The sequence below is a fragment of the Hemicordylus capensis genome, chromosome 2 (genome assembly GCF_027244095.1).
Source record: "Hemicordylus capensis ecotype Gifberg chromosome 2, rHemCap1.1.pri, whole genome shotgun sequence".
In the NCBI taxonomy this organism is placed as follows: domain Eukaryota; kingdom Metazoa; phylum Chordata; class Lepidosauria; order Squamata; family Cordylidae; genus Hemicordylus; species Hemicordylus capensis.
This window is the reverse complement of record NC_069658.1, coordinates 171,424,866-171,437,063: the sequence shown is the minus strand read 5'-3', so window position 1 is coordinate 171,437,063 and position 12,198 is coordinate 171,424,866. Positions and strand designations below refer to the sequence as shown.

The 12,198-nt window shown below is 40.2% G+C and overlaps 1 protein-coding gene across 6 annotated transcripts in view; it reads left to right on the top strand.

The window, feature by feature from the left end:
- The window catches only part of RIMKLB (ribosomal modification protein rimK like family member B), a 96,586-nt gene that overhangs the window by 69,086 nt on the left and 15,302 nt on the right, over positions 1–12,198 (top strand). For 3 of the 6 annotated variants that reach the window (XM_053300553.1, XM_053300552.1, XM_053300550.1), the window contains exon 7: positions 6,899–11,866. In XM_053300553.1, the coding sequence (XP_053156528.1) occupies positions 6,899–7,362 (464 nt within the window). In that variant the 3' untranslated portion in view covers positions 7,363–11,866. The remainder of the gene's footprint in view (positions 1–6,898; positions 11,867–12,198) is intronic. The other 3 variants (XM_053300555.1, XM_053300554.1, XM_053300551.1) reach the window with 2 other exon arrangements.

Here is a 12,198-nt window from a genome sequence, read left to right as displayed (position 1 = left end):
GCATGTTTTGCAGTTCACAGAAGATAGGGTAGGGAGGAAGACACCCTATGGATGTTAGATGTCCACGATCGCATCTGGTGACTTGCACAGCTTGTGCTACAGCAACGGCTTCTACTTGTCAAGCGTCTTCAGAAACACAATCTGAACAGAACATACTTTATTTCAGTCATTGACCAGAAACATTATCACACACAACAGAACATAATTTGCATAAAATATAACAAAACTTAGCCACTGTGTTGGTGGCTTGATTAAAATTTGACAATAAAATTTTTAAGAGTGACTCATCTGGATAACCAGGAAACATCACAAGATACGGCAAGATAAGTGTTGATCGATCATTCTTGTAGCGGTCACAATGTAAAATAACATGTTCAGTAGTCTCAATATCGCCTGAACCGCAAGGGCAAAGTCAGGATGCGTAAGGAACCCCCCTAAACCTCCCTTGGAGCACCGCTGTAGGGAGCGCATTTAATCGAGCTAAAGATAGCGCCCGTCTGAACTTGGAAAAAGAAATATTATTTAAGTAAGCAGCGGGTTTTGTGTTAAAAAGCTGATCTCCAAGGTAAACACCTTTTGGGATTTTGGCAACTTCTAACTGTAAATCAGTGTCAGAAATACGTTGTTTAATAGACTTCCTAGCACAATCATAACCCAAACTAATAAGCATATCCAGTGAAAACCCATAAAATTGGGATTTTGTTTTAACAAGATGCTTCCAGGTAGAATCGAAATTGTCAGTTAATACCAAGGGGGCAAGTCCAGATTGAGAAAAGACTAATTTTAACCCAAATGCAAAAATGCATTTCCAATACTCCGCTTCCAAGGACCCAAGGCCCACCTCGCGCCTAAAGACAGCATTAGGAACACATCTGGGAAGCTGCAATATAGATCTAATAAACTTTGTTTGGATAGCTTCCAGTGTGATGAAATTGCCAAAAGGGCCCAACTGAGCACCATATAATAATAAAGGGCACGAAATAGTTTAAGAGCGTCTGGAATACAAAGAGCCCCCTTTGTAAAATAAAAGGATCTGATTAGGTGGGCTGAGGCTTGGGCGTTCTGCACAATATAATTTAGATGTGCCTGGCGCTGACCCGAGGAGTGGAAAACCACGCCCAGGTACTTAAAGATTTTAACTTGTTCCAAGTGATGACCATTCATTCGCCATATGTGGCGTTTGGGGCGCTTGACAAAAACTAACACTTTAGTTTTTTGATAGTTTACTTCGATAAGCTCTTCAGCACAATAGGAGCTGAGCAATGAAAGGGCCCGTCTCAGTCCTAAGGGACATAAGGGACATATCATTGGCATACAGCAAAATGGCAAGATGTTGATGGGCCAGTTTGGGGGGGGGGGTGGATCGAGGGGACACTCATGATGGAAATAATAGAGTTGATATATATATTAAATAGAATGGGGGCCAAAATACAGCCCTGCCTTACCCCTCTGGAAGTAGGAATTTCAGCCGAGACTTGGCCCTGTGCGCTCAGGCGGACTCTTAGGCGGGTGTTCTCATGAAGCTTGTAAATCAGCACTAACAAGCGCTTATCCAAAGATAACTCATGCAGCTTTGCCCATAGCCTTTCTCTGGAGATTGAATCGAAAGTGGCTTTCAGATCTATAAAGGCCGTGTACAGGGCAGAGCCTGGCTTACTAGAATATTTCTCTACTAGATGCTGTAGCATAAATGCTTGCTCCGTAGTGGACCGCCCTTGGCAAAAGCCTGCCTGTTCAGGGGCGAAAACATTATGGGCTTCCACCCAGTCAGTAAGCTTAGCCAAAAGGTGTCTGGCATATAATTTTGAAATAATACTTAATAAACTTATAGGTCGATAGTTTGATGGATCAGTTCGACACCCTTTTTTATAGATAGGAACTATCACACAATCTGATGTGCTGGTCACTGCAACTTTTGTTGAGACTAGATTAGTAACAGCAGCTACTACCCAAATGACTACTATACTATACCAAATGACTACTATCAAATGACAGTTTCTGATTCCTCTAGTTCTCCTGCAGAAGATCAACCAGAGGAGAATACAGAGGAGCATGATAGGAGTATACAACTGAGTGAACATTCTGATGGACAGGACTCCAGATCAGAGACTGAGGACAAGTCTGAGTCTACAGAAACACCATCAGAGCCATCACCTGATGATGACGTTTGAAAGAAATCTTCAGATTCACCTAAAGAGGAACATATAAATTATCACTCCTTAATCAGAGACATGGTTTCCATCCATGGCTTAAATAAGTAGCTGAGGAAATACAGGACTCAGTATTTAAATTTCTTCAAACAGCAAAAACATTGCAACCTGGTGCATTGTCGATGCTTCTGGTGTTATTCCAGGCTTCAAAACAGGCAAAGCAGAAACCATCAAGTATTGCTCCCATCTCCAGAAGATTGGAGAATATGTATAAAGTGCAAGAGGAAAATTGTGCTTAGTTTTTCAAGCATCTGGTCCCAAATTAGTTCGTAGTGGATTATGCTGCTTTATCACATTCCAATAGAAAGCATGCTGCATCTGTAGACAAAGAAGGGTGGAAATTAGATGCATTGGATCGTAGGTTATACTCAACATCTACCTATCCATGCGCATAGCCAATTATATGGCATGTATGTCAAGTTTTCAGCGTACTTTGGGAAGAACTTGCTAACGCTAAAGAGGACAATTGGGAGAGCAAGGTCAAAGAATTGCAGATTAAATCTGCTGACATGACAAAACAGCATATTAATACTGTATGTCATTATTATTATTATTTCTTGTTTACACATTCAGACAGGTGTTATTGACTGGTTTGTTTTATCCAGACATCGAGTCCTTCCCAAGGACCTGGGATGGCTGAATTTTATTGTCAATTGTTATAGATATTGTCGCAGAATATAGGGTGTTCCCAGTAAAGTTGCTTTTTGTAATTGGCTGATGGTGATTTCTGTGGCCCCTATGGTGTTGAGGTGCTCTTCAAGGTCTTTTGGAACTGCACCCAGGGCGCCAATTACCGCTGGGATTATTTGGGTCTTCTTCTGCCACAGCCTTTCAATTTCAATTTGTAGATCTTTGTATTTGGTGATTTTTTCTATTTCTTTTTCTTCTATTCTGCTATCCCCTGGTATTGCTATGTCGATTATTTTAACTTGTTTTTCTTTCTTCTCGACTACACTTATATCTGGTGTATTGTGTGGCAGATGTTTGTCTGTTTGTAGTCGGAAGTCCCATAATATTTTTACATCTTCATTTTCGATAACTTTTTCAATTTGATGGTCCCACCAATTTTTGGCTACAGGTAGCTTGTATTTTTTGCAGATGTTCCAGTGTATCATCCCTGCTACCTTGTCATGCCTTTGTTTGTAGTCAGTCTGTGCGATCTTTTTACAACAGCTGATTAGGTGGTCCACTGTTTCATCTGCTTTACAAAGGTGGCACTTGCTGTCTGTTGTTGACTTTTCTACTTTTGCTCTTATTGCATTTGTTCTTAGTGCCTGTTCTTGCGCAGCCAGTATTAAACCCTCTGTTTCTTTCTTCAAGTTGCCATTCTTAAGCCATTGCCAGGTCTTGGTGATGTCTGATTTTCCACTTATATTGTGCAAATATTGACCATGCAGGGGCTTATTTTTCCATTTTTCTGCTCGGTTCTTGACTTGTTCTTTCTTGTAGGCCTGCTTCCTTTCATTGGTGTTGAATAGTTTCTCGTTATTGACCATTTGAAGTGCATCTTCTTCACTGTCCTTGATATATTCTTCAAGGTCTCTTTTCTCCTCCTCTACTGTTTGATGGACTTGCAGCATTCCTCTTCCACCTGAGCTGTGAGGGAGGTAAAGCCTATCTACATCACTGCGGGGGTGCAGAGCATGATTGATGGTCATTATTTTCCTGGTCTTACGATCTAGCATCTCTAGCTCTGCCTGGGTCCAGTCTATTATTCCTGCAGTGTATCTGATAACAGGTATAGCCCAGGTGTTTATGGCTTGTATGGTGTTCCTGCCATTGAGTTTGGACTTTAGGATTTTTCTAACTCTCCTGATGTATTCACTTCCAATTTTTCTTTTAACTTCAGTGTGTGCGATGATGATGATGATGATGATTTTATTACATTTATATTCCGCTCTTCTTCCAAGGAGCCCAGAGCGGTGTACTACATATTTAAGTTTCTCTTTCACAACAGCCCTGTGAAGTAGGCTAGGCTGAGTGAGAAGTGACTGGCCCAGAGTCACCCAGCTAGTTTTATGGCTGAATGGGGATTTGAACTCAGGTCTCCCTGGTCCTAGTCCAGCATTCTAACCACTACACCACTGTGAATCGAAAAATATGACAGGAGCAATTGTGTTATGCCACCATGCCTGGCTATGTTCACCCACTTTGCAATATGAAACTAGAAAAACGGAAGACCTCCCATTTAAAGGAGGTGGTCTGTTTAGCAAGGAGACAGATGATATCTTAGAAAAACTAAAAAAAATCCAAGTTAATGGCTAAATCATTTGTGATTCTATCCACACAGCAAGATTATTCATTGAAACAAAAACAGCCATACACATTTGGTCAGTCATATGGGTAATATAGATCACAATATAAAAACCAAGTCAAGATATTTCAGGAAACCAGGGAGCAATCAAAGTTGGCCATACATGCCTAGGAACAAACAAAACACTTCTAATCAGAAATAGGATGAGAATAATAAACACAGCCTTCGATGTCTCCACATCAACACATTTTAGTCAAAGTGTCATTGCTAGCAGAACCTTACTCCATGTGGGAACAGATAATAGACAAATGGGTTCTTTGTATTATACAGAATGGTTATGCAATAGAATTCTAAACAATACCATTCTTCCAGGGTATCAAGTATACACACTTGACTCTGACTTTATTAGAAGAGGTCAAAACATTATTGGGGAAAGATACCATAGAACAAATCCCCTGGAATCAACAGATTGGAGTGGGGAGTGATTCTATTCAAGATATTCTCAAATACCAAAAGAGGATGGTGGCATTATGATGATGATGATGATGATGATGATGATGATGATTTTATTACATTTATATCCCGCTCTTCCTCCAAGGATCCCAGAGTGATGTATTACATACTTGAGTTTCTCCTCACAACAACCCTGTGAAGTAGGTTAGGCTGAGAGAGAAGTGACTGGCCCAGAGTCATCCAGCTATTATGGGGATACAAATGGGGATTTGAACTTGGGTCTCCCTGGTCCTAGTCCAGCACTTTAACCCTACACCACGTGTAGTGTTAGCCTTCTATTTAGATCAAACAAAGTTGTTCAGGAGGGACAGTGCTCTGATCATATCCTACGGGGAAGATTAGGGAGAAAAAATAACTAGACAGAGGTTATCAAGGTGGATTGTCTCGGCTATAACAGATACATATCAGGGCCAAGGGCTTATAACTGTTGAGAGACATTTGAGCACATTCTACCTTCCTTGGCAGCCAGTCAGTCGAGAGTCTATAGATTATAATAGAAAAACAGTGACCTGGTCTTCTGTACATCTCTTCATCAAGTATTACTTACTGGACTTAAGGTCCTCATTAGAGGCTTCATTTGGGAGAGGCCTTTTGAAACAGATCCTAGTGTAATATGGAATGTAGAGGTAAGCCGCAACCTGTACCCCCCACCTATACAGGCAGCTTGCTAATCACCCAGTTACATGAATACAACTGGGATCACATCAAGGATAAACAGGTTGCTTACCTGTAACTGACTATGCTTGAGTGATCTGGAAGTATTGACATGACCCACCCATCCTCCCCATTACAGGTGGAGGATAAATAATTAACAATGATACTAATCTCTCACTTACCTTGCCCTCTCATGATGTGGTGGTCGTCCAGGAACCAAAGGCAACAACTCTCCAACCGCCATTTCTAATGGATGCACAGGGCAGAGGAGCGTTACACGGAGCTTCAGAATCTTACTGAGTTAGCTACTGTGCAGGTGCAGATCCCCAGTTGTGTGAATACCCCCAGATCACTCAAGGGTCATCAGCTACAGGTAAGCAACCTGTTTTTCCTAGGTGTTCCCGTGCACCCTCCCATGCACACTAGCTTGTTGCTTCCATAGCTTCTTAGCATCCCATTCACAGCCTCTGATTCTGGAGAACACCCTCCCCACCTTGCACTGGAAATAGCAAGCCTGGTGCTGACTGCATCAGGAGCACACATCTCCATGCGTGGTAGTGGTGCATTTCTGTCAGAGTTGGAGATTCTGACACAGGGGCCTAATTTTTATTGGAATACTCAATAAATCAATAAAAGTGTACTCTCTCACACATTTCCTAGGGATAACTTAATTAATTAATTAATTAATTAATTAATTAATTAATTCAATTTCACGTTACCTTGTGTCACCAAAACATGTCGCTGAGGGTCACACAGCCCTCAGGGTCATGTTTAGGTGAAGCAGAGTGGGCTTCAGAGGAAAGGATTCAAGAAAATTGCCCCTTCCTCTGCTCATGTGTCAGTGCAGCAGTAGTCGAACTTTCAGTGCTGCTTACGTGCAATGCTAGTTTGGGTGGTTGGTCATTGTTTCATAAAATTCCTTTAAAAAAATAAATTAATAATAAAATAATAATTAGTAACAATGAATAGATGCCAATGCAATATTAGGCAAGCTTGGCAATTTTAAAGTTGTAATTAATGTATCTGGAACCTGCACTGCTGCATGTGTGGGTTCTGACCAATGAATTTTATTAAATGAAAAATTTTCTCACAGAAATAAAGTATGGGAATTTTTTCTGGAAAACCTTCAGTGTTAGAAGTTTTCTGTGGAAAACATTCCACCCCACATCTCTGGCTTTTGCCAAATAATACGTAGTCCTTTTTCTAGTTCGGCCAGTAGAACTTCAAAAGATCATATCCCAAAAATTTCTTCTTCTTTTTTGGCCAGGTGGCATAGGAATGATGTGCTCACTGAGTGAACAAGGCAAGCAGCTGGCAATCCAGGTGTCTAACATCTTGGGAATGGATATATGTGGCATCGACCTCTTAATGAAGGATGATGGCTCATTCTACGTCTGCGAGGCCAATGCAAATGTAGGTTTCATTGCCTTTGACAAGGCTTGTAATCTAGATGTAGCTGGTATCATAGCGGATTATGCCGCTTCCCTTCTTCCCCCCGGTCGCTTGACACGACGCATGTCCTTGCTCTCTGTGGTATCCACGGCTAGCGAGACTAGCGAGCCAGAGCTGGGCCCTCCAGCTAGTGCCACTGTCGACAATATGAGTGCTAGCTCCAGCTCTGTCGACAGTGACCCTGAAACCACAGAGAGAGAGTTGCTCACCAAGCTCCCGGGGGGTCTTTTCAACATGAACCAGCTAATAGCCAATGAGATTAAACTCCTGGTGGAGTGATGCCACATGTAAATAAATATGACCAACTTTCTTGTACATTTTTTTAAAAAAACAAAAACCTACCAACTTGTAGTGCTGTTTATCGGAAGCAGCTCATGGAGGTGAGAGGAAGGACTTAGCCTGGGAAGCAAGATCAAAACACGCATGTTCTGTGAATGCTGCTTTTGCTACTTGTTAACCTTACAGAACGCACATTTAGTTGATATATTTTGACAGCCAGTTTCTAATTGGTAATGCCCAGTTAAAAGCCTTTGTTTGTGTGGGAGGGTTTAACACGTTCCAGTTTCATTAGCGATGCCACTGTGATGTATGATCCCATTGCAGAGCACGTCTGTTCATAGGGAAGTGTGATTCAGCTTGATTTGTGCTTTCAAAGTTTGGAAAGTTGTTGGAACTTTCAAAAAACATCTGTGAACGAATGTATCTGCAAACCATCCCCTCACCTCATTGGAGCTCAATCCTATTGGTTCCTTTATACCTCTTGCTTTATTGTCCCATAGGAGTTGAGAGGTTTGGGGCAGCCATTTTTCATTTAAAGGTTCTAAATATCAGCCTTTTCCATCTAATGTCAATGGGATCTGTGAGAACTCACACACCTGATAAACAACCCGTGACAGTCTTAGAAGATCTGGCCCTTAAGTATTTTAACAGCGTGCAGCATTTATTAATTCAACATGAGTTTTTGAAACAAACCTGCGACTTCTGCCATTTCAGTATTACCAGATGGGTTTGTGTCCATACACGTTATATTGGGGAGGGAGGGGTGACACCTTCCTTGGGGAAAAGATTTTAGTATATGTGAAGATTTTAAAAATCAATTTAATTCTTGGATTTTGGGGGTGGGAGCAAGAGAGATGTGCATACATTTCAGTCATGCTCATTGATGGCAGAAGTGGCATGTTTACTTTTGCACAAAAGGCAAAGATAAACAGCACTGTTAACTTTGGTGTACAAAATAATGTTTAATCCAATGTGAAAAAGAATAACACTAGTTTAAAACAAATGTGCATTGACTTGTATTTGTTAGTGTGTTAGTTCTTTCTGCAAGATATATGCTATGTTAATGTTTCATTTCTAATACATGCTTGTCTAATGCTCCTTCTCAATGCCTGCATCTTTAACAGTGGCCAAACTTGAAAATACCCCACCCTATTTAACAGCAGCAGTGAAGGCAGGGGAACCCCTAGACACACACATACATTTCTCTGTCTTTTTTTTTAATCTGTTACCCAGAAAAATATGGGAGGGGGTGTGGAGGAGGGTTGAAATGGTTGCAAATTTCAAAAATATTTTGGAGTAAACTCAAGGTGTTACTATTACTAGTAACCTTTCTTATAGAAAACTGAAATCTAAAGTATCCTGACTTGCTAAGGAGGAGAAATCCTGAAGAGAAATAGGCAGGTTTTAAGAAACAATGCAGGACACTTTGCCAGTAAGGCCCAGCCAGAATGGAAATATGATTTAAGGCCACAAATATGGATCTCAGGCCCCTCTATGTGTCTGTATTTTGCTTTGTTTTGTCATTGGTTTTTGTCTGTCCAGTTCGTCACTCTTCTCCAGAATGCCTGATGATCTCTTCTCCCAACCCCCACAACCCTGATACTTCTGGCTGTGCATTTTCTTATTAAATTTGATAAAAGAACCAAAACAGCAGCTTTGGGTCTGTTTTAATGGCCTCACCTTCCTCCTCCTCACCCACTTCTCACTCATTTATTTTCTTTGGGTTGCATATAGCATTGAAACTATAGCATATAGAAGTATATGCTAGCATATAGAAATATAGATACAAAAACGTATTACATAAAGAAAATCACACAAAGTAAAATGTTTACAACAAAAAGATGGTTCCATGGAGAGTTTTTGAAGGGTGGGCAGCTTATGTGTGCAATGCTGCTTTTATCTGAGTGCTTCAAAGGAGCATTTTCCCTTTGCCCTCCGAGGCTCTGAGCTTCATCCCTCTATCCCATCCTCTCCACTTGGCTGTTTACCTTCACTCGGACCTTAAATACACACAACGTGTGGATACTACGCAGAGAGACGTCAGGAGGCAATAAACAGAACAGTGTTAACCTGCTTTCATGGAGGTTTGATCATGCCTGTTTGTACAGTTTTTTGTTTTGTTTTGTTAAAAAAATGTAATAATGACTTTTTTGTAGCATTAAATATTATTATTATTATTATTATTATTATTATTATTATTTAAAAAATCAAGTGGAAGGCTGACTGTTGGCGTTAGCTGGTGAAGCAAAAAGCAGCCTTTTAGAATAATCAGATTGGAACAAAAGATACAAAGGTTTTCATTAAAGAATCAAATGCCCAGCAGAAGCTAAAACAAAACTCAGCTGTTTAGTGAGTAGGTTAAGAGGTTTTATTCTGCTTAGGGATGATTTCAGTCCTCTGCCAACTGAATGTGTGTCTTTTAAAAGATAAGTTCCTCTGGAAACCTGGCTGGGTAACAATTCCCTATACTTGCTTTAAAATGCTGTGAGCATCTTTCAGGAATATATGCAAAGAATTAACCATCTGTTAGCTGATAGAAGTTTAGAGACCTCTACACCACTCACAAGAAGCAAGTGGAGCGAGCCCAGGAAGGAGTTGGTAACTCTTTGATGGTTCTGACATGGGCTACATTGAGTTCCTATATTGCTCTGGCTAAATATGTGGCAACTGTGATTTTCACGCTTTTTTCTTTTTTTACAATTTCCTAGACCCATTTTACAGCAGTATAAATGCAATGAAGCACATGCTTCCTTCTGAAATGCATACAGACAAAACAAGAAGAGCTTTTCATATGTTGGTTTGTCCGCTGGTCCTGGGTGCATTATGAGACTGGAAAAGAGTCTATTGATGATCTGTGGGAGAGTAAAAGCCTCACACTTCATTTAGATAGAAGCTGACATTGCTTAGCAAAATCTCACAGGAAACTCCTTATTTAAAGAAACGGGTTGTAGATCCCTCATCTACCCTGCCCACTGTAGCTGCATCAGGAAAATATCTAGAGTGGGGAATAAGTTTGTTTTGTTCTAATTACATTCCTCATAGGTAAAATGAATGAATTTCTTACTAACCAAGGTATAACTTTCACACAGGTTAGTGCTACATGATGCACTTCCCTAAAAAACATTGGCTTCAGTACATTAAACGCACCAACATTATTTCTCCTAGATTGACAGTCTGTGGCAGCGATTAGTAAGACAAAAGCCATAGTGCCCAGTGTAGGCAATGACAGTACACATTGTTAAAATGGAAGCAAGGCTACTGGGGGATTGGGGTGCGGGGAGCAGGAGGTGGGTGGAGCGTTATGGAAATCAATTTGTTGTCTTATTTATTTGTGTGTATATATGTAGCCAATCCTGCAGATAACATTGTTACATGTATACCAAATATTGTACCAAATTGCAGATTGTTTTATAGCTTTGTATGTTTTCAGATATTTAGTTTAATGTTTTGCTACATTTTATAAATCCTCCTCTTATTCTGGAACACTGTGATAGATCATCAATAATACATGATGGAAGGACAGCATACTTATGGACTACTTTTGTTGCTGGGTTCCATTCCTCTTTCAAGCTGTGTGATAATACCTCTATAACTTTGCCCAGCAATGCATCATATGGAAGATCTGCTAAGAAAGATGCTCTGGACCTGCAGTATAAAAATAAGACACTGCTAGAGTTTCTGTACTGGACACTTAATTAGATTCAACAAGTGGAATAAATTGCTTTAAACTTCCAATAATCTTCCTAGTTTGAGGGGGTGGGGGGAAGCCCTACTTGGTTAAATGTGTAAGGGCTTAAACTCTGTAAAAGCAATCAACATGTACAGTTCTTTCTCATGGCTCACTCTTTTTGAGAAGGTTTATGAGCTATTTGGCTGGTGTGAGACTCACGACCCACTCCTGTTCTCTCTATGGAATTGTAGGTGCTCAGACAGGTAACCTCTGCTGCTACTGTCTTTTATTTTTAATTTTTCACTGTTCTAGGAATTTCTGTAATACAAATTATTGTAGGATTTATAACCAAATGTTTCCTTTTTTCCTTTGTTTTCTTTTTTAAATTTGAGTGTCTCTGACCTTGGAGGGTGATTTCTGGAATGTTCTGATGGTGGCTTAGACCATGGTTAGAAATTTCCATACCCCTCATGTTCCCATTTTCAGTTGAATGTATTTTATTTGCTTAATGCAATGTCAATAAATTGATGTTTTGGGGTGGGAGTTTGTAATCCTTAATTAACATTGTTATGCTTTGTGAATATATATACCATTATTCCTTTTTAAAAAACTATTTCTAACAGTTCACACTTTCTTACTGTTCTTTGCAAAACTTTTCAGGAGCCAAAAAAAGTCAAACAATCCAGAGAAAAACTTCCCTTCTCCCCTTTCTGATGGCAAGAGAGAGAGAGCTTGTGAAAAAACCTTGAGAATGTTCCTCCCTAAACTTTTCCCCCCTGTGGTAAAACAGTAAACGCAGCAGTTTGGTGGCATCCAGTACCGACCTGTTGGCAGGTAACTTTCAGCTCTTTTGATCATCCCATGTTTGCTAATCTTGTTTGTCTTCATTTTTCCTTCCCTTTCCCCCACTGCAGTCTTGATATTATGACTCTCCTGAAAGAATGAGGCTTAGAAAGCACATTGAGATTTTTTGCTTGAGCCAGAGTTTTTAATATACTTTTTCAGGATTCATGTGTTCAAATAGGATCATGGCAAGGATGAATTTAAACATGCACTGTTTCAAAGGAGTGATGGGATGGTGTGTAATTTCATAAATTCTACCATCTTCACCTTCCCATATACCTCTTTTGTCTCCCTCTTCTTACCCCCTCCCCACATACACTCTT